General features: G+C 42.1%; 1 protein-coding gene across 2 annotated transcripts in view; it reads right to left on the reverse strand.

Annotated features, from left to right (window-relative positions):
* Window positions 1-231: 231 nt before the first annotated feature.
* LOC126419021 (integrator complex subunit 10) overlaps window positions 232-27,990 on the reverse strand; it is a 123,713-nt gene continuing 95,954 nt past the window's right edge. Inside the window, exons 12-14 of one of the 2 annotated variants that reach the window (XR_007575927.1) lie at window positions 14,909-15,165; window positions 747-886; window positions 509-643 (exon numbers count right to left, since the gene is read on the reverse strand). Coding sequence is in view for 1 of the 2 variants with exons in the window: in XM_050086077.1 (XP_049942034.1) it covers window positions 484-643; window positions 14,909-15,165 (417 nt within the window). In the remaining variant the exon portion in view is untranslated. Of the gene's footprint in view, window positions 644-746; window positions 887-14,908; window positions 15,166-27,990 lie in introns of both variants that reach the window. The other variant, XM_050086077.1, reaches the window with a different exon arrangement.

The following is a 27,990-nucleotide window of genomic DNA, read 5'->3' on the forward strand; positions in this document are numbered from 1 at the left end:
AATAATTGTTAATTCAAAAATTACTGACAATATTTCTGGCACAGACAGCTACTACTGATAATACTATTATAAATGTGCTAAACTAAATCCAGGGCAGTTTATCAAGAAAGATAATTGTCATGAACAATACTGGCATTACTGTTGTAAGTAACAGTGTCTGCATACAAGATAAGTCTGTAATATACTGTATATTTAAAACAACATGATAGAAATAGAATGAAAACACCTCCATCAATGACATAAGATTTTATTTACTCTTCCTTAATAAATTCATTTTTAATAACAAAATATTATACAAATATACTGAGCAATGACAATGAAATTCTAATCTTACACTGTAAAAGATTTCATTGTTTACAATAAAGCTTTACGGTGACAAAATCTGTGTTTATGAGATTTTAAGCTTTGATATCAACTGGAAAACTGTCTTTATTTAAGTATTCTAAATATACATTTTAGCTTTTTTGTAGTTTGAAGACAAAACTACTGCAGAGCTTGAATTAGTAACGTCCTCTCCGAAGTAAGAAATCTGATGATCAGTGGTTCCAGTGGCTCAATGCTTCTGGCTGCTTGTCGCCTCATTGCTTGCTTAAAGTCTTCTTTCACACCCTTATCCGCTCCTCGTGTAGAGATGCGCCGCTGACTGTAGAGAGAATATAATTGCATCATTTTGATGAATTTGATATTTTATGAGAAATATGAACTACCTCAGGAGTATTTGTTATTGTGTCTGGCTCACTAATTACCTAGAGCACGACACTGCAATAAAGACTGTGGCGTGATGAGCAGCCTCTACGTTCTTTTTACAAGTCTTTCTTGAGTGATGTTATTTGGCATTATTGCTGCATTTTTCCAACCACAATCTCATTATTGCAAGTTCTCCACCCTATATTACAAAAAATACCAACACAATTAGATCCGAACAATCTAGCTCTGATATTTTTCTTCTCAAGTTTTATTCTTCCAGGTCATTGGAGCATAATAGGAACTGCTCCACATATTATAAAGTCTATTGAGGTGGTTAAGAAGGCCAAGCTTGTACAATGCATGGTAAACTTACTTCTCTTTTTGTTCTCTCTCTCTCTCTCTCTCTCTCTCTCTCTCTCTCAAAACATCTAATGTGGAACAATCCCCTTAACAATTTCTTGATGTTGTATTATCTAACAGCTTGTTGGTATTCCATTAGTTCAGTTTCTACATATTACACCATTCTTACCTTGTTTAGAAAGTTTTAATAGAAGTCAGGAGTACTGAAGAACTATGCATTGGCCATGGTAAATGACACCCCAAAAAGCTTGTTTCTTCGGTGTTCAGTTCTCATAAGGAACTGAATATAGTTAAAAACAATGAGACAACAGAATTAAATTTCAAGAAGAGTGTAAATCATCCCTTAAAAATGTGTGCAAAATATTACTCCAGTTTCTGTTCAGATATGTTGGCAAAAATTGCAATTAGTCTTGACCCCAGCCCAACTGGAACCAACCCTGATCTTAACTAGAAATAGTGGATTAACACTTTAACACGTGTGATAAAGAACTGAATTTATAGCTTCACACTAATGCTGTAACAGTGACTTCCATGAAGTTACAACGTGCTCACAAATAATTAAAATATTAAGAACTTCTGTTCTGTGTCTGTCTGAAAAAAGAAAGAAAAATCAGCCAACATACATAACCAACTTATGATGGTATCATATGCAGCCTGAATTTTCCCAGTGGAAATAATATTTATAACAAAACATTTTTTTTATTTTTACAAAGTTTTATAAATGAATATTACTTGTTATTGTAATTGTGGTGGTGGGTCTTCAATCCAAAAACTGGTTTGATGCGGCTCACCACCCTAGTCTATACTTTGCAAGCCTCTTCTGCATAACAGCTGAAAAGTACAACATCCATTTGATCCTGGTTACTTTATTGAAGCTCTGGTCTCATTCTACAAGTTTTATCCTCCAAGCTTCCCACCATTACTAAACTGACAATTTCTCGATGCCACAGCTTGTGTCCTTTCAACTGGTCCCTTCTTTTTGTCAAATTGTGCCAGAAATTTAAACCTCCTCATTAGCATTGTGACTTACCTTTCTAATCTTCAGCATTCTTCTGTACCACCACACTTCAGAAGCTACTATTCTTTTCTAGTCTGAACTACTTGTGTGTTACAGTGCCCTGCAAGGTGTCACTTTAGACAAATAGTTTCAGAAAAGATTTCCTAGTACTCAAATTTATTTTGGATTAAATAGTTTTGCATATTGGGGCATGACACTGTAAACTACTAAAACAACTAAAAACTACTTAAACAACTAAATTGGCGACATTTCGACTGACTTGCTGTGGTCTGGATGACTGACTAATCTGGCCTTGTAACACTAACCAAAACGGCCTAGCTGTGCTGGTACTGCGAACGGCTGAAAGCAAGGGGAAACTACAGCCGTAATTTTTCCTGAGGGCATGCAGCTTCACTGTATGGTTGAATGATGATGGCGTCCTCTTGGGTAAAATATTCCGGAGGTAAAATAGTCCCCCATTCGGATCTCCGGGCGGGGACTACTCAAGAGGACGTCGTTATCAGGAGAAAGAAAACTGGTGTTCTACAGAACGGAGCGTGGAATGTCAGATCCCTTAATCGGGCAGGTAGGTTAGAAAATTTAAAACGGGAAATGGATAGGTTTAAGTTAGATATAGTGGGAATTAGTGAAGTTCGGTGGCAGGAGGAACAAGACTTTTGGTCAGGTGAATACAGGGTTATAAATACAAAAATCAAATAGGGGTAATGCAGGAGTAGGTTTAATAATGAATAAAAAAATAGGAGTGCAGGTAAGCTACTACAAACAGCATACTGAACGCATTATTGTGGCCAAGATAGACACGAAGCCCATGCCTACTACAGTAGTACAAGTTTATATGCCAACTGGGTCTGCAGATGATGAAGAAATTGATGAAATGTATGACGAGATAAAAGAAATTATTCAGGTAGTGAAGGGAGACGAAAATTTAATAGTCATGGGTGACTATAATTCGAGAGTAGGAAAAGAGAAGGAAACATAGTGGGTGATTATGGATTGGGGGAGAGAAATGAAAGAGGAAGCCGTCTGGTAGAATTTTGCACAGAGCATAACTTAACCATAGCTAACACTTGGTTCATGAATCATAAAAGAAGGTTGTATGCACGGAGGAATCCTGGATGTACTAGAAGGTATCACATAGATTATATAATGGTAGGACAGAGATTTAGGAACCAGGTTTTAAATTGTAAGACATTTCCAGGGGCAGATGTGGACTCTGACCACAATCTATTGGTTATGAACTGTAGATTAAAACTGAAGAAACTGCAAAAAGGTGGGAATTAAGGGAGATGGGACTTGGATAAACTGAAAGAACCAGAGGTTGTACAAAGTTTCAGGGAGAGGATAAGGGAACAATTCACAGGAATGGGGGAAATAAATACAGTAGAAGAAGAATGGGTAGCTCTGAGGGATGAAGTAGTGAAGGCAGCAGAGGATCAAGTAGGTAAAAAGACGAGGACTAGTAGAAATCTTTGGGTAACAGAAGAAATTTTGAATTTAATTGACGAAAGGAGAAAATATAAAAACGCAGTAAATGAAGCAGGCGAAAAGGAATACAAACGTCTCAAAACGAGATTGACAGGAAGTGCAAAATGGCTAAGCAGGGATGGCTAGAGGACAAATGTAAGGATGTAGAGGCTTATCTCACTAGGGGTAAGATAGATACTGCCTACAGGAAAATTAAAGAGACCTTTGGAGAAAAGAGAGCCACTTGTACGAATATCAAGAGCTCAGATGGAAACCCAGTTCTAAGCAAAGAAGGGAAAGCAGAAAGGTGGAAGGGGTATATAGAGGGTCTATACAAGGGCGATGTACTTGAGGACAATATTATGGAAATGCAAGAGGATATAGATGAAGATGAAATGGGAGATACGATACTGCGTGAAGAGTTTCACAGAGCACTGAAAGACCTGAGTCGAAACAGGGCCCCGGGAGTAAACAACATTCCATTGGAACTACTGACGGCCTTGGGAGAGCCAGTCCTGACAAAATTCTACCATCTGGTGAGCAAGATTTATGAGACAGATGAAAATCCCTCAGACTTCCAGAAGAATACAATAATTCCAATCCCAAAGAAAGCAGGTGTTGACAGATGTGAAAATTACCGAACTATCAGTTTAATAAGTCACAGCTGCATTGCGGGGGTAAAATACAGGGAGTGAAAGGCTATTTACAATTTGCACAGAAACCAGATGGCATGAAAGGGAAGCAGCAGTTGGGAAGGGAGTTAGACAGGGTTGTAGCCTGTCCCCGATGTTATTCAATCTGTATATTGAGCAAGCAGTAAAGGAAACAAATGAAAAATTCGGAGCAGGTATTAAAATCCATGGAGAAGAAATAAAAATGTTGAGGTTCGCCACTGACATTGTAATTCTGTCAGAGACAGCAAAGGACTTGGAAGAGCAGTTGAACAGAATGGACAGTGTCTTGAAAGGAGGATATAAGATGAACATCAACAAAAGCAAAACAAGGATAATGGAATGTAGTCTAATTAAGTCGGGTGATGCTGAGGGAATTAGATTAGGAAATGAGACACTTAAATTAGTAAAGGAGTTTTGCTATTTGGGGAGCAAAATAACTGATGATGGTCAAATTAGAGAAGATATAAAATGTAGACTGGGAATGGCAAGGAAAGAGTTTCTGAAGAAGAGAAATTTGTTAACATAGAGTATAGATTTAAGTGTCAGGAAGTCATTTCTGAAAGTATTTGTATGGAGTGTAGCCATGTATGGAAGTGAAACATGGACGATAAATAGTTTGGAGAACAAGAGAATAGAGGCTTTTGAAATGTGGTGCTACAGAAGAATGCGGAAGATTAGATGGGTAGATCACATAACTAATGAGGAGGAATTGAATAGAATTGGGGAGAAGAGGAGTTTGTGGCACAACTTGACAAGAAGAAGGGATCGGTTGGTAGGACATGTTCTGAGGCATCAAGGGATCACAAATTTAGCATTGGAGGGCAGTGTGGAGGGTAAAAATCGTAGAGGGAGACCAAGAGATTAATACACTAAGCAGATTCAGAAGGATGTGGGTTGCAGTAAGTACTGGGAGATGAAGAAGCTTGCACAGGATAGAGTAGCATGGAGAGCTGCATCAAACCAGTCTCAGGACCGAAGACAACAACAACAACAACAACAACAACAACAACAACATGCTGTGGTCCTCTTTAGGGCTATTCACTGTTGTGTGCTGCTGAATGCCTTTCTTTATATATTGATGAAATTTCTTTATATACTGTCATTTTTGGTTATCTGCTGGATACCAATGTCACATATTTAAAATGTCACTGGACAATTTGAAGAGGTTGTTATGGAGGGGTGACTGTACAGTACACTGTTGCTTCTGCTACCCTCGTGGCTGACTGGAAGGAGGCAGTGTATCAGTTGTTTGTTGCCTGTAACACTATGATAAGAGATCGGTGGGCAAACTCTTGTTGACGATGTGAAGGCAATAAAAAATCAGCAGCTTGCATCTGGTGGTAGCATTTTCTTGTGGCGAGGCGTTAAAACCGCACAGTATTTCTCTCACAGCCGCTTTTTATATTATTAAACTGGGTCAAATGGTGCTGCTGGCTGGAAAACACACACTGTCCACTGGCCTGGAATTGCTGGCAGCCAGGCCATAGGTAACTTCTAGCCATTCTCTCTGTTAATTCTGTTAGGGGGTTTAATTATTTCCATAGCCTCTCTTATTTTCTGTTTCTGCGTCCATAGCTGGGGAGCAAGCACACAAGGTTCTTGAAAATTTGTAGGACAGCTATATTCCTGATAGTGTTCTGCTACAGCTGACTTGTTATTCTGTCCCAGTTGTACATAATGTTCATGCTCTGAAACTAAGGATCCAGTGAATGCTCGCCACACTGCAAGTGTCTACAAGCTTCAGTGTGAATGCAGTGAAGTCTATGTTGGTGAAAGGGAGAGACCTATTAGCACTTACATTTAGAACATGAACTTTACATATGACTGGTACAGAACAACATGTCAGCTGTAGCAGGACACCACCAGGAATATGGCTGGCCTATCAATTTTCAAGAAACTCGCGTGCTTGCTTATCAGCTGTGGATGTAGCAATGGAAAATAGGAGAGGCTATTGAAACAATTAAAGGCCCTCATAACATGAACAGGGAGGATGGCTACAAGTTACCTACGACCTGCCTGCCAGCAATTCCAGCTGGCAGACTGCGTGTGTTCGCCAGCCTTCAGCACCACTTGACCTGGGTTTAATAGTATAAACAGTGGCCGCAAGAGAATTGCTGTGCAGCCTTAATGCTTTGCTGCAGGAAAACACTACCCCCTGGATACAAGCTGCTGATTAGCTATTGCTTTCCAGTCACCAATGGGAGTTTGCCTACCAATCAGTTACCATAATGGCAAAGACAACAGACAGCCAATATCCTACCTTTTGCCAATCATCTACTAGAGTTGCCTTAAAATCAGCCACCGGGGTAGCACAGGCAACAGCATACCATACAGCTACCCTGTAATAACAACCTATTCTAATGACAACTCAGATATGTGAAGTTGGTAGCCAGCAGACAAATAACATGACAGTACATAAAGAAAGACACGGTCCTGAACTGCTCCGGAGAGGACCACAGCAAGTTGGTCAAAATGTCAGCATTTTAGTTGGTTTAGTAGTTAACAATGACACACCCCAATAACCAAAATTATTTTATCCAAAATGACACTGGCTGTGGAAACCTATGTACTCAAATTTATATACAATGTCAACAAATTTCTCTTTTTCAGAAACACTTTTCTTGATATTGCCAATCTGCATTTTATCTCCTCTCTATTTTGGCAGTGGTCAGTTACTTTACTGCCCATATAACAAAACTCATGAACTTCTTTTAGTGTCTCATTTCCTAATATAATTTCCCCAGCATTGTCTAACTGAACTGCACTGCTTTGTTTTAGCTTTTGTTGGTGTTTATCTTGTAACCTCTTTTCAAGAAACTATTCATTCCATTCAGCTGTTCCTGCAAGTCCATTGCTCTCTCTGACAGAATTACAATGTTACTGGCAAACCTAAAGTTTTTACTTTTTTCCTTGCACTTAATTCCCTTTACTAGTTTCTTCTGTGTTTTCTTTACTGCTTGCTCAATAAATAGATTCAACAACACTGGGGATAGATTACAATCCTGTCCCACTTCCTTCTTGACTGCTAGTTCCCTTTCACATTCTTCAACTCTTATAACTGCAGTCTGGTTTCTGCACGAGCTGTAAATAAACTATACCTCCCTGTATTTTATCTCTGCTATCTTCAGAATTTTAATGTTGGTATTCCAGCCAACACTGTCAAAAGCTTTCTCTAAAACTATAAATGCTTTAAACGTATGTGTACCTTTCTTCAGCCTGTCTTCTAACATAAGTCATAATGTCAGTGTGCCTCACATTTAACTACATTTCTCTGGGACCCAAACTGATCTTCCCTGAGGTCGGCTTCCACTTGTGTTTCCATTCTTCTGTAAATAATTCATGCTGTTATTTTGCAATCAAGACTTATTAAACTAACAGTTTGGTAATATTATTAAATGTCAGCACTTGCCTTCTTTGGAATTGAAATTATTTAATTATACTTGAAGTCTGCAGGTATTTTGCCAGATTCATATACCTTGCACACTGGGTGGAATGGTTTCATTATGTCATGTTTTCTCTAGATTTTCAATAATTCTAAGGGAATGTTATCTACTACTGGAGGCTTTTTTCAACTCAGGTCTTTCATTGCTCTGTCAAATTCTTATTGTAATATCAAATCTCCCAGCCCATATTCATCTACTTCCTCTCTCTTTCTATAATATTGCCTTAAAGTTAATTTCCCTTGCATAACTTTTATACATATTCTTTCCACCATCCTGCTCCCCTTTTTTTTGCATAGTACTGGCTTGCCATATAAGCATGGCTGGTTGGCTGATTTGCGGGAGGGAACCAAATAGTGAGATCATCAGTCCCATGATCTGGGATGGCAGAAGTGAAGGGAGGAACAACACAAACAGCACAGTCCAGTCAAGGGGAACGGAGAAAGTGCAAAGAGGGAAAAGGAATGTTAGGGAAGCAGGAAGAGGGCAGAACAAGAGGAGGTGGGTGTGAACGGGGAAAGCTGGGATGTTCCGAAATGCCACACGCAGTGGAGCACCAGCACTGCCACTGACCCATCCCAACACCAACACCATACCGTACCTTTATCACGATACAAAGAGGCAACATGAGGGGAAGAACACAAAAGAAAAGAGGAAACAAAACAGCACGTCAGATCAGACAAAACATAGGGAAAAGGTGGGGAGAACCTGTCCAGTATAGAGGCAAAGCCAAAGACTCTATGACCACCATCTACACTACTGAGAAACTCAAATGCTAGAGGAAAAGTCAAGGACTTATATCTGCAAGTACAAACCACTTTTGTGAAGAAAGCCAAGGCCGGACATAACCACACAAGGATCGTCCCCTAACACACGAGACAAGGAAGATGGGAGGACATATTCAGTACGCTGGGCTGAAAAGCAGCATAGTCCAGCAAAATATGGATAATTGTGAGTGGGGGGGTGGTAGGGTGGCTCACTCATTGCAGAGTAAAACACAACGGGTGAACCTAGTACGGCCAATATGATGATGACAGAGGACGGTAGATTCCTGCCGGGAGAGGCAGAGGGAAGAACAGCACATGGTGGAAATATCTTTGGTGGTACGAAGTTCATTAGACAGAGGGTAGCTTCCCAAGAGTCACCCCATGATTGAGCGAAAAGAGAACTGACGTAAAGCAGCAAATCTGCTCCTGGAGGGGTCACAGAGAATGGGGGTAGTTGGCTGTGGTCACCCTCCAGTCAGATTATCAGCAAGTTCATTACCCAGGATATCCGGCAGTTACCAGTGGCTAAATGGATACCATGATGGTGAACTGAGTCCAAGAACAGCAATGTGGAAGGAGCAGCCAATCTATAAACTTGACAACCACAGTCTGGGTACAACAGAACTAATGCCCAGTAAAGACAGAGAAGAGTCAAATGATTTGTGCCCCATGAGGTGGTGTGGGCAATAAAGTGAAGAACATTGAGTTTACAAAAACTGCCAACCTTCAGATGACGAATCTGAGGGAACCAAGTAAGCTGTTCTCAAAAAGAAGACCCAAGAAATGGAACTGGGGGACCACGGTCAGGTGTTGGGCATTGAGATAAGAGCCCTGGATAGGATGGACCTTAGTCTGGTGGCAGAAATGCACCAACCTCAACTTAAGGCAAGAGAATTGGAAAATCATGAGTGTGTCCACAGGGAAGCGCACTGGATGTCACCCTGGAGCTGTCGTTCCACAGAGGCCACTGAGCAGGAGCTAGCACAAATATAGAAATCATCCATATACAGAGCAGAGTTGACCGCTGGTCCAGCAGAGGCCCCAAGTCCATTAATGGCTATTAGAAAAAGAAGGACACTTCATATTGATTCCCATGGGGTGCCATTTTCCTGAATCTGCAGAGAGCTGAGAACAGTGCCAACCCAGACTCTGAACAACTGGTGGGACAGGAACTGGTGAATAAAAATCGGGACGGCGGCCCGAAGACCTCACTCATGAAGCATATGGAGGATGTGACAGTACCAAGCTGTGTCATAGGCCTTACAGAAATCAAAGAAAACTGCGACAAGATGTGTTGCTGAGAAAAGGCCTGCCAAACTGTGGATTCCACTCAAAGCAGATGATCGATCGGAGACTGTCTCTTTCGAAAGCCGCACTGGTAGGAGATAAAAGGTCCTGAGCCACCCTCTGTTCTAGTAACTTGCAGGGGACATTTGTCGGGCTGATGGGCCAGTAACCACAAAGAGATGACGGGTTCTTGCCAGGCTTGCGGACAGGAACCATGATACTGTCTCTGCATTGAGAGGGGAAAATATCTTGGAGCCAAATACAGTTAAACACCTGGAGGAGATACTGACATTTTGGAGGGCTGACGTGTTGAAGCAATCGGTTGTGGATGGAGTCAGGACCAGGGTCTGAACTGTGAGAAGAAGAGGGGGCCAAAAGCAGCTCACTTTCAGTAAAAGCTTCATTGTAGGATTCCACCTGACAAGCAGTAAAACAAAAGCGGGAAGCTTCAGGCAACTATTTCAGATGGAGGAAGGCAGCCGGAAAGGAGGCTGTCGCCAATGTCATTGCAAAATGGGTCAGAAAGTGTTCCGCAAGAATGGATGGATCTGTACAAAGGCCACTTGGAAGGGCAAGGCCCAGAATGTAAGACTGCCACTGACAATCTTGGAGGGTGCAGACTGTAGCTTACACCCATGACAAAGGGACAAATGAACCGAGACAGGAGACAAAGCATTCACAACACACTAGTTTGCTCTATTTGATCAAGTAACGGACTTTGGCATGAAGCCAAGTAAAGGTAATAAAACCGGCTGAGGATGGGTGCCACGTAAGATGTTGCAAGGTGCAACAACAATCACGGACAGCAGTGGCAATAGCCATGCTTCACTGTGGAACTGGCTAACAGTGAATGGGGCCTGTCACGCGGAGAAAGGCAATGCCAGCAGCAAGGATTATCTTATCAGACAGATCACAGACAACTTCATCAATACAACCTGACGAAGAAGGCAGATACATGACCTGGGAGGCATATGGAGGCCAGTCAGCACATTGGAAAGCTCGGCAGAGAAACCTGGTCATTGGGGGGAGGGATGGGGGGGGGGACGAGAGAATCAATGGGGAGTGATCACTATCACAGAGTTTATCGTATGGTGATCAGTGTAAGGTAGGGAGAAGGGGAGAGGAAGAGAGTGAAAGCTCAAAGGCAAAGAAAGTGCCATATGCAGCACTAAAATTAGTACGGGAACCATCATTAAGAAGGCACAGGTTTTGGTCAATGAGGAGCCTCCCCCCAACTAGATGAAGAAGCAGTGCCCCAGAAAGGCTGATGGGCACTAAAATCCCCAAGGAGGAGGAGGGGAGGGGCAGTTAGGGTAGCATACGCAGGTGGCCTGTCAGGAGGGAGATAGAGATTGCAAAGATTTCAAACTGTGATGGCAAAGTCCAAGTGGACCAGATCAGCAACTGTTTCTAACATGGTACAAAGTGGGATCACTGTACTAACAATATCCATATGGACCAATGTCCAGGCGCCACCGGAAGTTCTCACAGGGCCAACCTGGTACCATTAGAAAGTACAGTACCCACAAAGGGTCGGCTAGAGACCATCAGTAGAATGAGATTCCTGGAGAATGACACTGACAGTAGTATCCGTTAAAGTTTCATTGAATAATCACAACAGCTGGGTACCTCTCAATGCCTGTGTGCCTGAGTGATCTGCCCTTCCTTCTTCTTAAACTTCCCTGACCTACCTCCCTCCTTCCTTGAGGGAGGAATTAAGAGCTCTGAGAGCTAGGATACTGCCTATCGTCAATACTAAATATTATGCTTATTGAAGGTAAGTACTTGCCAGTATTTATGTCTTTTAAATTTCATAGTTTTCTTAAGTGATATAACATAATTAATTATTTCAAAAACAAACTGGCAGTGAGGAAAAAAGCTGTATCCATCATCATGACCACGATTACATTCCTAGATGCCATTGAAATATTAATTATTTAGCATTTTTTGCTGTGACAATAAACAGAACAATCATGAGAAGCATCAGAATTCACATATGAAAGAAGAACAGAAATTTTGAGGGAGCTATGACCGCCACAGAACGCTGCAGAAGCAGAATGCTGGCTCGGAGTACAAATGTTTCAAGTTCCCATTTTTTGGATAATTCCCATGCTACTATACACCAGCAGTGCACTTACTCACAAGCAACACCCATACATATTTAAAATTTTCTACATATTCTATGTTCTTTTTCAGTTTCACTATCTGGCTACCCTGATTGGGGTTTTTGTAGTGTTTTTACATCATTACAGACAAATGCTGGGATGGTTCCAAAATTCACCAAAACTGGCCAACTGCTTTCTCTATCCTCCATCAGCTAGTTTTCACCTCTAATGATCTTGTCATCAATGGGAAACTTAATTGTAACATATCTTTCTTCTAGCCACACATGTGAAACTGAGGAAAGGCCATCTTGTGAGCCATACATGTAACCTGTCTTGGAAGACTCATTCAGCACAATATTTACATGATCATTACTTCGCTATGAGAGTGAACTGCCACACTAGTTATTTTGCTGCAGAGTTTTGCCTTTTTCCTCTTTTACATAATTCATAATATTCTGTGGATCCTATCAAAATGGATAAGCTTCAGGGGTCTGGTGTGAGTCTAATGCACATTAAGAAAGAGAAGTAACTGTAACAAATTGCATTAATAGTTAACTACCGTTAAAATACTTTATTTGTGTTTACTCAGGCTAAATTCAGCATAATACAGTCAGCAGAAAAACTGCCATTTTGGGAGCAAAAAGAAAAGAAAGGAAGAAAAAATGCTCCTACTGTTCTATTGTTAGCTTAATATCTACATAGTCTCATTGCTATTTATCATAAAACCACATTTAGCTATTTGCCGCAAGAAGAGAGGCTTGTTTACCATGAGTATTGCTGCTAGTCACCTATCTAACAAAAATAACAAATCCTTAATTAAATTCTTTGTAGATTTACAAGTAGGCTATGTTTTTAATCATTTAGTCGAACAATAGAAACTCCAGATAGGAATATGAGCAATGTAGGAAAAGACAGATTGCTATTTACCGTAAAAAAGACACGTTGAGCTGCAGGCAAGCACAATTAAGACTCACATAAAGCTTTCAGCCACGGCCTTTGTCAGTACAAGACGCGGGCGCATACGCGCGCGCGCGCCCACACACACACACACACACACACACACACACACACACACACACACACACACACACACACACACACCACAAAAAGGAAGCACACCTTACACACACAAGCACCAACTCCAGCATCTTGGGCCAGAATGCAGCGTCACGTGGGATGCAAGCAGAAATCTGGAGGGGGCTGGCGAGGAGAAGAGATAAGAGATATTAGTGTATGAGTGGAGAGGGAGAAAGAGAGAGAGACACTTCCTGGTGGAGAGTACAGGGACTAAATTGCCAACAGGCACAGTGTCAGGAGGTTGTGGGACAAGCAGGTGGGGAAAAAAAGAAGCAATCAAGGAGAGGAGTGGGGAAGAACAGGCAGATGCATTGGCAGAGGGCCACAAATAAACAGGGTGGGAGATGAATAGGGAGGAGATGATAGGACATCCCGATGCTGCACCCGTTGGCAATCTAGTCCCTGCACACTCCACAAGACAGCATTCCTCTTTCTCCCCACCCGTACACTACCATCCCATCCCCTTCCCTGCCCCGACCAGATTGCTGCTTGCATCCCACGTGATGTTGCCTTTGGCCCAAGATGCTGGAGTTGGCGGTCGTGTGTGCATGAGGTATGTTTGTTTGTTTGTTTGTGTGTGTGTGTGTGTGTGTGTGTGTGTGTGTGTGTGTGTGTGTGTGTGTGTGTGTGTGTGTTTACTGACGAAGGCTGTAGCCGAAAGCTTTATTAGAGTGTATTTTGATTGTGACTGTGTGCAACTTGACGTGTCTTCTTTAGAGTAAGAAAAAAATCTTTTTTCTTACATTGTTGTTTTTAATTATTTATATATGTGGACTGAGGTGACAAATGAAAATTCGTACCAAGGCTGGGATTCAAACTGAGGTCTACTGCCCATTAGGCAGATGTGCTTACCACTACATCAACCCGGCACAGTGGCTTCGCACAACTGCATGGACTACCCTAGCGTGTCTCCCTCCTCAATACAAATTCCCATTCATACTTCAGTCTGATTCTTACACAGTTGGAGAACCTTTGCAATACTGCTCTAGTTAAGGGAGAATACTCAGTGGACTGAAGTGTGAATGGGAATTTGGACTGAGAAGGGAGGCATGCTAGGGTGGTCCGTGCAGCTGTGCAAAGCCTCTGTGCCAGGGTGGCGTAGCGGGTAGCACATCTGATTAGTGAGCAGGAGGCCCGGGTTCTAATCCTGGCCTCAGTACAAATTTTCATTTGTTGCTTCAGTCTGCGTGTATACATCACAGATGTTTGAGACTTTAAAAATTCTCTGGAACCATATAGTTCCACTTGGTTTTTAATTATTGTTTAATTTCTAAGGCTTCCCATTTTCCTGTTGTATGACTGGATAAATAAGAAAACAGCAAGGGCACTACAGCACTTGCTTTCTGCTGTCCACATCATTGCTAAGCTTTCAACATAATGTTCTTTTAAACCTGAATACTGGAAGTTTCTTTCTGGCATACCATTCACAGATTCAAAAAAACTTTTTAGATGTGCTTTTTGGGTGGGGTCCGCCTTTAGCAAAACACAATTTTGTTTTCTGTCCCAGACATGTTTCACTGTAGTTGCAGTATTGTCAGGTTTTTTAAATTATTATTATTATTATTATTATTATTATTATTATTACAGATTCTTACCACATGGTGTGGTTTTCCTGCTGTATTACGTTTTTACAGTGTCTGTTTTTCTTTACAGTTTGTCATCTGCAAGCTTTCTTTTTATGTCATCTTCTTCACTGTCAACTTCTGTGTATTGAGAAGTTCTGTGTATTGGTAAGAAGCCATAATAATAATAAAAAAAAACATTGATGAAGCTGCAACTGCAGTGAAACATGTCTGGGACAAAAAACAAAATTGTGTTTTGCTAAAGGCGGACCCCACCCAAAAAATCTGTTACTGTTAAAGCAAACACAGACAAAAGAGCTTCATCCTCAAGATGATTTTTAGATGTGTGTGTTTATAAGTCAGTTATTCTTGTTTCACAGGCTTCTAAATAAATAGTCGCATTTTAGTACATGATATCTAAAAAGAGGTTAAACACCACTTTCCATGAGAATATTTAGATTTATTACCTTGATGGTTGTGTGCTGGGCACAATTTCAAGTGGAATAGCTCCACCTTGTTCAGTAGTGAGGTACACAAATTCTTCAAGGAGATCAATGGAAATAACATAGTGCTGGAATGGAGAGTAAGTAAAGCTGCCCTTGTGATGAATCCGTTGCACCAGTTGATCCATAAGCTCTTCTTCCAGAGGCCAGTCTAACTGAACAAGAACTGTCATGTGCCCAATTATTAAATCCGTGTCACAGTCAGGTCTTTGGAGACATTTCTGTAAACAAATAAGCTGTCACAGTTAAAAGGGAAAAAAGTGTGAATTAGAAAAATCAACGATCAGTTATAATCTTACAACATATTTCACTTAGCATACCTGCCCACTTGTGTTACAGTTCCCTCATTATCAATCTTAGACCCACAAAGTAAAAAGTAAATTATTATTTCATGAAAACCACTTTGGGACTCCCATTTCCAACATCAGAAAAGTAAGATAATGCATATGTTGTGTGTCTTTTTCATGTGATTCATCTTATGTAAGAAAAAATGTGCAAATCATCACTGGCAATATGATAGTTGAAACTATTACTGAAAAGGATCATATAGTCCTAAAACTTCAATTCTATACCTAAAAACAAAGATAATGTGACTTACCAAACAAAAGCGCTGGCATGTCGATAGACACACAAATATACACACAAAATTCTAGCTTTCACAACCAACGGTTGCTTTGTCAGGAAAGAGGGAAGGAGAGGGAAAGACGAAAGGATGTGGGTTTTAAAGGAGAGGGTAAGGAGTCATTCCAATCCCGAGAGTGGAAAGACTTATCTTAGGGGGAAAAAAGGACGGGTATACACTCGCACACGCACACATATCCATCCACACATATACAGACACAAGCAGACATATTAAAAGGCAAAGAGTTTGGACAGAGATGTCAGTCGAGGCGGAAGTGCAGCGGCAAAGATGTTGTTGAATGACAGGTGAGGTATGAGTGGCGGCAACTTGAAATTAGCGGAGATTGAGGCCTGGTGGATAACGGGAAGAGAGGATATATTGAAGAGCAAGTTCCCATCTCCGGAGTTCAGAAGGGTTGGTGTTAGTGGGAAGTATCCAGATAACCCGGACGGTGTAACACTGTGCTGGCCGTGCACCAAGGCATGTTTAGCCACAGGGTGATCCTCATTGCCAACAAACACTGTCTGCCTGTGTCCATTCATGCGAATGGACAGTTTGTTGCTGGTCATTCCCACATAGAATGCGTCACAGTGTAGGCAGGTCAGTTGGTAAATCACATGGGTGCTTTCACACGTGGCTCTGCCTTTGATCGTGTACACCTTCCGGGTTACAGGACTGGGGTAGGTGGTGGTGGGAGAGTGCATGGGACAGGTTTTACACCGGGGGCGGTTACAAGGGCAGGAGCCAGAGGGTAGGGAAGAAGGTTTGGGGATTTCATAGGGATGAACTAAGAGGTTACGAAGGTTAGATGGACGGCGGAAAGACACTCTTGGTGGAGTGGGGAGGATTTCATGAAGGATGGATCTCATTTCAGGGCAGGATTTGAGGAAGTCGTATCCCTGCTGGAGAGCCACATTCAGAGTCTGATCCAGTCCCGGAAAGTATCCTGTCACAAGTGGGGCACTTTTGTGGCTCTTCTGTGGGAGTTTCTGGGTTTGAGAGGATGAGGAAGTGGCTCTGGTTATTTGCTTCTGTACCAGGTCGGGAGGGTAGTTGCGGGATGCGAAAGCTGTTGTCAGGTTGTTGGTGTAATGGTTCAGGGATTCCGGACTGGAGCAGATTCGTTTGCCACGAAGAGCTAGGCTGTAGGGAAGGGACCGTTTGATGTGGAATGGGTGGCAGCTGTCATAATGGAGGTACTGGTGCTTCTTGGTGGGTTTGATGTGGACGGACGTGTGAAGCTGGCCATTGGACAGGTGGAGGTCAACGTCAAGGAAAGTGGCATGGGATTTGGAGTAGGACCAGATGAATCTGATGGAACCAAAGGAGTTGAGGTTGGAGAGGAAATTTTGGAGTTCTTCTTCACTATGAGTCCATATCATGAAGATGTCATCAATAAATCTGTACCAAACTTTAGGTTGGCAGGCCTGGGTAACCAAGAAGGCTTCCTCTAAGCGACCCATGAATAGGTTGGCGTACGAGGGGGCCATTCTGGTACCCATGGCTGTTCCCTTTAATTGTTGGTATGTCTGGCCTTCAAAAGTGAAGAAGTTGTGGGTCAGGATGAAGTTGGCTAAGGTAATGAGGAAAGAGGTTTTAGGTAGGGTGGCAGGTGATCGGCGTGAAAGGAAGTGCTCCATCGCAGCGAGGCCCTGGACGTGCGGGATATTTGTGCATAAGGAAGTGGCATCAATGGTTACAAGGATGGTTTCCGGGGGTAACAGATTGGGTAAGGATTCCAGGCCTTCGAGAAAGTGGTTGGTGTCTTTGATGAAGGATGGGAGACTGCATGTAATGGGTTGAAGGTGTTGATCTACGTAGGCAGAGATACGTTCTGTGGGGGCTTGGTAACCAGCTACAATGGGGCGGCCGGGATGATTGGGTTTGTGAATTTTAGGAAGAAGGTAGGGGTGCGGGGTGTCGGTGGGGTCAGGAGGTTGATGGAGTCAGGTGAAAGGTTTTGTAGGGGGCCTAAGGTTCTGAGGATTCCTTGAAGCTCCGCCTGGACATCAGGAATGGGATTACCTTGGCAAACTTTGTATGTGGTGTTGTCTGAAAGCTGACGCAGTCCCTCAGCCACATACTCCCGACGATCTAGTACCACGGTCGTGGAACCCTTGTCCGCCGGAAGAATGACGATGGATCGGTCAGCCTTCAGATCACGGATAGCATGGGCTTCAGCAGTGGTGATGTTGGAAGTAGGATTAAGGTTTTTTAAGAAGGATTGAGAGGCAAGGCTGGAAGTCAGAAATTCCTGGAAGGTTTGGAGAGGGTGATTTTGAGGAAGAGGAGGTGGGTCCCGCTGTGACGGTGGACGGAACTGTTCCAGGCAGGGTTCAATTTGGATAGTGTCTTGGGGAGTTGGATCATTAGGAGTAGGATTAGGATCATTTTTCTTTGTGGCAAAGTGATATTTCCAGCAGAGAGTACGAGTGTAGAACAGTAAATCTTTGACCAGCCCTCCATTATGACAGCTGCCACCCATTCCACATCAAACGGCCCCTTCCCTACAGCCTAGGTCTTCGTGGCAAACGAATCTGCTCCAGTCCGGAATCCCTGAACCATTACACCAACAACCTGACAACAGCTTTCGCATCCCGCAACTACCCTCCCGACCTGCTACAGAAGCAAATAACCAGAGCCACTTCCTCATCCTCTCAAACCCAGAAACTCCCACAGAAGAACCACAAAAGTGCCCCACTTGTGACAGGATACTTTCCGGGACTGGATCAGACTCTGAATGTGGCTCTCCAGCAGGGATACGACTTCCTCAAATCCTGCCCTGAAATGAGATCCATCCTTCATGAAATCCTCCCCACTCCACCAAGAGTGTCTTTCCGCCGTCCATCTAACCTTCGTAACCTCTTAGTTCATCCCTATGAAATCCCCAAACCTTCTTCCCTACCCTCTGGCTCCTACCCTTGTAACTGCCCCCGGTGTAAAACCTGTCCCATGCACCCTCCCACCACCACCTACTCCAGTCCTGTAACCCAGAAGGTGTACACGATCAAAGGCAGAGCCACGTGTGAAAGTACCCACGTGATTTACCAACTGACCTGCCTACACTGTGACGTATTCTATGTGGGAATGATCAGCAACAAACTGTCCATTCGCATGAATGGACACAGGCAGACAGTGTTTGTTGGCAATGAGGATCACCCTGTGGCTAAACATGCCTTGGTGCACGGCCAGCACAGTGTTACACCGTCCGGGTTATCTGGATACTTCCCACTAACACCAACCCTTCTGAACTCCGGAGACGGGAACTTGCTCTTCAATATATCCTCTCTTCCCGTTATCCACCAGGCCTCAATCTCCGCTAATTTCAAGTTGCTGCCACTCATACCTTACCTGTCATTCAACAACATCTTTGCCTCTGCACTTCCGCCTCGACTGACATCTCTGCCCAAACTCTTTGCCTTTTAATATGTCTGCTTGTGTCTGTATATATATGTGTGTGTGTGTGTGTGTGTGTGTGTGTGTGTGTGTGTGTGTGTATACCCGTCCTTTTTTCCCCCTAAGGTAAGTCTTTCCGCTCCCGGGATTGGAATGACTCCTTACCCTCTCCTTTAAAACCCACTTCCTTTCGTCTTTCCCTCTCCTTCCCTCTTTCCTGACGAAGCAACCGTTGGTTGCGAAAGCTAGAATTTTGTGTGTATATTTGTGTTTGTTTGTGTGTCTATCGACGTGCCAGCATTTTCATTTGGCAAGTCACATCATCTTTGTTTTTAGATATATTTTTCCCATGTGGAATGTTTCCCTCTATTATAAAACTTCAATTCTGTTAGATAGTAGCACAGGAAGAATGAGAACATGTTTCCAACAATAATGTTAGTGACTGATGACATAACAGTGCAAAAGGGGGTGGGGGGAGGGGGAGGGAGGAGTAAATCAATGTTAGACCTTAAAATACAATGACTACAAAGAAAGTTCTTTTACTCCACTTTCATCTAGGAATTCAGAAATAAACCAGCTACTGGATACCACACAACATGTAATTTTAAGAAAAGTACCGAGTGATGTCAGCAGTGTACAACTTCTCTAAGGAAATAATTTAATAATGAAGACTTGCTATCATTATTTGAGCAGAAGTCAATGTGGCCTGGTACCTCAATTATTCAATGAGGACAAACATCGTTAGTCAAGGTCATTTCACATTCCAGATTACATGGCATCATTTGTTTTGTATGTAGCTTACCAAAGTCTAAAATATACAGAAAAGGGATATATTGCTACTCACCATAAGGATTACATGCTGCATAGCAGACACAAAAAAGCACATGTCATGCATGCATGAGTGCCATCTCCGGCAGCTCAGAGTGGAATGCAATTTCACTAGAATGAAAGCAGCAATCTGGAGTTGGCAGGAAAGGGAAAGGGATAGCAGGGTACAGGTGAAGGGAGAGGAGAGCCCCATCTGGCAGAGCGTGCAGGGACTAGATGGGAGGCACAACGAGACTGCCACCAGGTGCAGTATGCAGAGGCAGTGGGGGAGGGAGGTGGGGAGGAAACAGGGAATGGAGAAGGAGAAGAGCAGGGAAGAGGAAAGACGGGTGCACTGGCAGAGGGTGGCACACAATGAGGGTGAGTTGATGTGAACAGGGAGGAGATGCTAGGACAGACGGGATGGAAACTGTTGGGTGGAGGGTACAGGGATAGTAGATTACTGTAGGTTGAGGTCAGGATGATTTTGGGGGCGGAGAATGTGATGTCAGGATAACACCCATCTGCACAATTAAGAAAAGCTGCTGGTGGAGGGGATGGTCAAGATGGTCCAGGTTGTGAAGCAGCCACTGAAAACAAGTACATTATATTCACTGCATATTATGCCACACGGTGGTCTACTTTGCTCTGGCTCACAGTTTTGTGGTACTTGTTCATCCTGGTGGACAGCTCGTTGGTTGCTGTTGTAGTGGTCTTCAGTCCTGAGACTGGTTTGATGCAGCTTTCCATGCTACTCTATCCTGTGCAAGCTTCATCATCTCCCAGTACCTACTGCAACCTACATCCTTCTGAATCTGCTTAGTGTATTCATCTCTTGGTCTCCCTCTACGATTTTTACCCTCCACGCTGCCCTCCAATACTAAATTGGTGATTCCTCGATGTCTCAGAACATGTACTACCAACCGATCCCTTCGTCTAGTCAAGTTGTGCCACAAGCTCCTCTTCTCCCCAATTCTATTCAATACCTCCTCATTAGTTATGTGATCTACCCATCTAATCTTCAGCATTCTTCTGTAGCACCACATTTCAAAAAGCTTCTATTCTCTTCTTGTCTAAACTATTTATCGTCCATGTTTCACTTCCATACATGACTACACTCCATACAAATACTTTCAGAAACGACTTCCCGACATTTAAATCTATACTCAATGTTAACAAATTTTTCTTCTTCAGAAATGCTTTCCTTGCCATTGGCAGTCTACACTTTATATCCTCTCTACTTCGACCATCATCAGTTACTTTGCTCCCCAAATAGCAAAACTCCTTTACTAATTTAAGTGTCTCATTTCCTAATCTAATTCCCTCAGCATCACCCGACTTAATTCGACTACATTCAATTATCGTTGTTTTGCTTTTGTTGATGTTCATCTTATACCCTCTTTTCAAGACACTGTCCATTCCGTTCAATTGCTCTTCCAAGTCTCTTGCTGTCTTTGACAGAATTACAATGTCATCAGTGAACCTCAAAGTATTTATTTCTTCTCCATGGATTTTAATATCTACTCCAAACTTTTCTTTTGTTTCCTTTATTGCTTGCTCAATATACAGATTGAATAACATCAGGGATAGGCTACAACCCTGTCTCACTCCCTTCCCAACCACTGCTTGTAAATAGCCTTTCGCTCGCTTCCTGTATTTTCCCCTGCCACCTTCAGAATTTGAAAGAGAGTATTCCAATCAACATTGTCAAAAGCTTTCTCCAAGTCTACAAATGCTAGAAATGTAGGTTTGCCTTTCCTTAATTTTCTTCTAATATAAGTCATAGGGTCAGTATAGCCTCACGTGTTCCAGCATTTCTACGGAATCCAAACTGATCTTCCCCGAGGTTGGCTTCTACCAATTTTTCCATTCGTCTGTTAGTATTTTGCAGCTGTGACTTATTAAACTGATAGTTTGGTAAATTTCACATCTGTCAACACCTGCTTTCTTTGGGATTGGAATTATTATATTCTTCTTGAAGTCTGAGGGTATTTCGCCTGTCTCATACATCTTGCTCACCAGACGGTAGAGTTTTGTCAGGACTGGCTCTCCCAAGGCTGTCAGTAGTTCTAATGGAATGTTGTCTACTCCGGGGGCCTTATTTCGACTCAGGTCTTTCAGTGCTCTGTCAAACTCTTCACGCAGTATCATAACTTTCATTTCATCTTCATCTACATCCTCTTCAATTTCCATAATATTGTCCTCAAGTAAATCACCCTTGTATAGACCCTCTATATACTCCTTCCACCTTTCTGCTTTCCCTTCTTTGCTTAGAACTGGGTTTCCATCTGAACTCTTGATATTTATACAAGTGGTTCTCTTCTCTCCAAAGGTCTCTTTAATTTTCCTGTAGGCAGTATCTATCTTACCCCTAGTGAAATAAGCTTCTACATCCTTACATTTGTCCTCTAGCCATCCCTGCTTAGCCATTTTGCACTTCCTGTCGATATTATTTTTGAGACGTTTGTATTCCTTTTTGCCTGCTTCATTTATTGAATTTTTATATTTTCTCCTTTTATCAATTAAATTCAATATTTATTCTGTTACTCAAGGGCTTCTACTAGCCCTAGACTTTTTACCTATTTGATCCTCTGCTGCGTTCACTATTTCATCCCTCAAAACTTCCCATTCTTCTTCTACTGTATTTCTTTCCCCCATTCCTGTGAAAATTGTTCCCTTATGGTCTCCCTGAAACTCTTCTTGTCAATCGTTCCCTAATGCTCTCCATGAAGCTCTCTACAACCTCTGGTTCTCTCAGTTTATCCAGGTACCATCTCCTCAATTTGCAGTTTCTTCAGTTTTAATCTACAGTTCATATCCAATAGATTGTGGTCAGAGTCCACATTTACCCCTGGAAATGTCTTACAATTTAAAACCTGGTTCCTGAATCTCTGTCTTACCATTATATAATCTATCTGAGACCTTCTAGTATCTCCAGGCTTCTTCCATGTATACAACCTTCTTTCATGATTCTTGAACCCAGTATTAGCTATGATTAAGATATGTTCTGTGCAAAATTCCACCAGGTGGCTTCCTCTTTCATTCCTTACTCCCATTCCATATTCACCTACTACGTTTCCCTCTCTTCCTTTTCCTACTGTCGAGTTCCAGTCACCCATGACTATTAAATTTTCGTCTCCCTTCACTACCTGAATAATTTATTTTAGCTCATCATACATTTCATCAATTTCTTCATCATCTGCAGAGCTAGTTGGCATATAAACTTGTACTACTGTAGTACATGTGGGCTTCCTGTCTACCTTGGCCACAATATTGCGTTCACTATGCTGTTTGTAGTAGCTTACCCATACTCCTATTTTTTTATTCATTATTAAACCTACTCTTGCGTTTGATTTTGTATTTATAACCCTGTATTCACCTGACCAAAAGTCTTGTTCCTCCTGACACCGAACTTCACTAATTCCCACTATATCTAACTTTAACCTATCCATTTCCCTTTTTAAATTTTCTAACCTACCTGCCCGATTAAGGGATCTGACATTCCACGCTCCGATCCGTAGAACGCCTGTTTTCTTTCTCCTGATAACGACGTCCTCTTGAGTAGTCCCTGCCTGGAGATCCGAATGGGGGACTATTTTACCTCCGGAATATTTTACCCAAAAGGACGCCATCATTATTTAATCGTACAGTAAAGCTGCATGCCCTCGGGAAAAATTACGGCTGTAGTTTCCCCTTGCTTTCAGCCATTCACAGTTACCAGAACAGCAAGGTCATTTTGGTTAGTGTTACAAGGCAAGATCAGTCAATCATCCAGACTGTTGCCCCTGCAACTACTGAAAAGGCTGCTGCCCCTCTTCAGGAACCACATGTTTGTCTGGCCTGTCAACAGATACCCCTCCGTTGTGGTTGCACCTATGGTACAGCTATCTGTATCGTTGAGGCACGCAAGCCTCCCCACCAACGGCAAGGTCCATGGTTCTTGGGGGAAAGAGCTCATTGGTAGTCCATCGGAGCCCGGGCCACATGTGAAAGCAGCCTTGTGATATACCAGCTCTGTTGCAATCATCTAGCTCTGTTGCAACCATTGCACAGCTTTTTATATTGGTATAGCTAGTTGGTAGTCATACCAGTATTAAAAGCTGTGCAATGATTGCAACAGAGCTGGTATATCACATGGCTGCTTTCATATGTGGCCCGGACTCCGATGAAGTAGGGTAAGCTCGTGACAGGACTATAGTAGGAAGTGCTCAGAGGTGGATTGGGCAGATCTTGCAATGGGCTCTTCTACAGGGAGTGGCTGGGGGTTGGGACTGGGAGTGGCATAGGGACAGACTAGGATTCTATGGAGACTGGTCACTTTAGGAGGGCTGGGAAGGACCTCGGTTATCCCTCATTTCAGGGCATGATATGCAGTTAATCAAAGCCCTGATGAAGGGTCTGGGACAGTATCGGGTGAAGAAGAGGGCACTCTTTAGTAGCTGTTTCTTGTGGATGGTGGGAGGATTGGGAGTATGTGGGGAAATGACATGGGAGAGCTGTTGACTAGGTCTGAGGGGTAGTGCCTGTCTGTGAAAAGGTGTTGGTGAAACCTTCAGCATACTGGGCAAAGGAGTACTTATCAGTGCAGATATGCCTCACCCAGGTGGCCAGGCTGGTGTAAAAGGGGTAACAGCTGTTGAAATGCAGGTACAGCTGGGAGGTTGATGGGTTTAATGTGAATAGAGGTGTGGATGGAGCCAGCAGAGGAGGAGGCCAACATGCAGGAAGGTGGCACATTGAGTTGAGGAGGATCGGGTGAAGTGGATAGGAGAGTCTACATCTGAAGAACACGGTTTTAATAATTACTTGCATCTTAATTCGTTAGATATAAGGCTTGTAGGTACCTAAATTATGGAAAGCGTTCAGTGTTTTCTTAGCACTAATTTCTAGTATTTCCACACTGCTAAGCGTATAGTACTGTCAGCAGATTTATTTATTTAACCTGGTCTCATTAGGTCCTGCTACTGAGGACTTACGTCAGACCATGGTTTCTCACACAAAGTACTTCTTTTTATTCACTTTGGGAATAACAATTTTAATATGACAAATAGCATTAAAATGATTTGAATGTTTACAGAGACACTGTCAGTAAATAGTGCTGACTATGAACTAATAAAGTTAATACTGGTAGTACGTGTACTACTACTGAAGCTGCTGCCACTAATGGTGGTAATAGTAACAGTTATAATGACTACAATAACAATAGCGATAGTAGCAGATATAAAAAGAATTTAAAGGTGTACAAAATAGACGTTTTCTGATATAGCGTGTTCTGAGGAAAGGAAATTTAAGGAGACTGCACCACCTAAGAATATTGGGAAATGAGGAGGATATGATTGGAAAGAAGGGTGTACATGGCCAATGACAATCATTACTGGTGCTTCAGCAGATATGTCATTAACTGTCTTCTGATGCTGGAGATGTTATTCAGTTCTCTAATATACTGCGGGAGGTTATTCCAGAATCAGGTTCCTGCTACTGAGGACTTTGAGAAAGTGGCTAACAACAGAGTGGGACACAGACGATTTTACTCTGATGGGAAGGGGTTTTTCTGCCAGAGCATTAAGATCAAGGAGAGATATGGGAGATCTCTGCATATTTGAGGTCTTTTAAACAAGACCACAACAGAACTCATCATCAATAAAATATGACAAGATAAATAAAATATTTCCAGTATTATTGTCTTTGCAGTTACCTGGAAATTGAAGCATTCAACACAAGGGATTCAAGATATTTCCATATGATTATACAGGTGTCTCATGAAAGACAACCGGGAGGAGTCTGCAGGTCTTGCAGCATGTTTGCCGGCTGCTGATGCTGCATCTGCCAGTTGTCGCTATGCATAGTTCTCGGACACCAATACTTTGCGCATGCTCCCTACACTGCCCGTCTGGTATACTGGTGTTTTCTTTTGAGTTCTTTTGTTGTCAATTTTAATCTCTTCAAATATTGTTGCTAGATGTAATTATTATAACTACGCCAAATCTGTGGTGCTCGCATGCCGCTGGGCCCAGCCCTCAGACAGATACCTTGTGCGCGTCTTCTACACTGAGTGTTAAGGTATTTTGTTTTGGGTTTCCTGTCGAGTTTCCATTCGGTACGGTATACATGAAGGATCAATGAGCATTTCTTGTGTTGAACTATGCAAAAACAGAATTGTATGTGGAATGTCAGCTTGAATTCATACAAAAATTTCCCAGTGTACATGTTCCCAATGATTCGATGATATGCAGATTAATGAAGAAATTTCATGAGACTGGACCTGAGTTACACAAACAAAAGGCCTATAGAACCTAATCTTTTAACCAAAAACAAATTAGATAAGATACTGGAGGCCTTGAAAAAAACCAAGTAGATCTCTGCACCATTTGGCACTTCAGACTGGTGTGTCACGAGCATCTGCTCACAGAGCTGTGCACAAACTGAAATTGAAACTATACAAAATAACGATAGTGCATTAATCGAGGAAATCAGATACTGTTGCGTGACATCGTTATTGCAACTGGCTGTTACTGTCTGTGCACAATGGGGAAGTTGATCCTGAGAAGCTTTTTTTTTTTTTCCGATCAAGCGTGGTTGCATTTGTCACGGTATATAAATTCTCAAAACAATCTATGTTGGAGTTCCAAAAATCCTTACGAATTACATCAACAGCCTGTGCATGATGCGAAAACAGGAGTGTGGTGTGCAGTTTATTTCATGCACGACAACGCAAGACCACACATCACCAATGCTTCTATGACAGCAATACAAAGTTTGTTGATGATAGGACAATTGACTGGCGTCCTCATTCTCCAGATCTAAATTGGTGTGATTTTTATCCTTGGGGAATGTTAAAAGAGAAGGTGTATGCAACCAATCCCACCACTTTTGAAGAGTTGGAAGGCAGGGTTTGGCTAGTTATTTCCCATATTTTGGCAGCTGAAATTCGTTGAGTGTTTGCTAAAGTGTTCAGGAGATGTCAGGCTGCTTTTACCACATAGGGACATGATTTTGAGCACCTACTGTATATAAATGTAAGCTTAAGTTAATCAGATGGCAACATTGTTTATGCTTAAATCAGGAGAAGTGTGCATGCAGCTGACTACTGGCAGATTAGTGCCAAAGAGTTGGGCACAGTGGCAGCCGGAGGATGTGGTGGTGGTGGCTGTGGCCTTGCGACGAAACCTGTAGACCTCTCCTAGGCGTCTTCCGTGACACACCCTTAAGAACTAGTACAAGGAAGGAGGAAGTTCTGAGAGCAAAACAAGGCATCTAAATTTTTGATACATGGGGAATTAGCTGGAAAGAACATTAGTAAAACACCATGACAGCAAATTACATGAAGGGACTCTATTGCTTTTTTTACGACATACATTACTGATCATTGGCACCTGGAGTGACTGATGTCTATTTTGAGTTATTCACTCCAATATTTCCATGCAAGAGTATCTTGACACAGCCACATTCCATTTACCCTTGTTTAGTCACAATGGTCAAACATTAACAGTAAAATACCCGTTCACTTTGGTGCAATGCACAACAAAAACAACATAACATAACAGAATAATTAATGGTCCTAACTAATTAACTAAATAAAATGTGTTGTACATATTTCATGAAAAAAACCCACTGAGGATGCCACAGTTGTGGTGAAACATGTTTGGGTTTTACGGAAAAACATTAACTCTGTACTTGCAAAAGGGTGGACCCATCTTTAATTCATTATTATTTTTCTGCAAGCATGGAAACAGAGTTAAAAATCACAGTACGATAGTTTCCATGCCATTCCAGACATTTTTCTCGAAGCTCTACAACAAATACAGCAATGCAGTTCCAGCAAACCAAAATAAGCATAAGGTTTAACAAAGTATGTTTATCTAAAAATGTTAAATCTATGCCAAAGTTAATGTAAACACGTCATATGCAGAAAAAAAGAAAGAAGAACAGAATTTGCATGGCTAGAAAAGGAGATCCAAGAACTGTAATTGAAGAAAAACTTCTTAAAACCACACTACACAAAAACATTTAGAATTAATCAGTCACATCAAACAATCTTCAGTACTTAATGACATTACTGAACAGGTGAAATCTCACATAGAGACAACAATGTAAAAGAAGCTAGAGAAACAAGATCAGAAAACACACAATAGGAATAATGCACACCAACACACATTCTATGAACAAGTTGGCAATTTAACAGAAATAAAGTTCTCAACACAGGAAGAAGAACTGCCTCAAA

The sequence above is a fragment of the Schistocerca serialis genome, chromosome 9, assembly GCF_023864345.2.
Source record: "Schistocerca serialis cubense isolate TAMUIC-IGC-003099 chromosome 9, iqSchSeri2.2, whole genome shotgun sequence".
Taxonomy (NCBI): Eukaryota; Metazoa; Arthropoda; class Insecta; order Orthoptera; family Acrididae; genus Schistocerca; species Schistocerca serialis.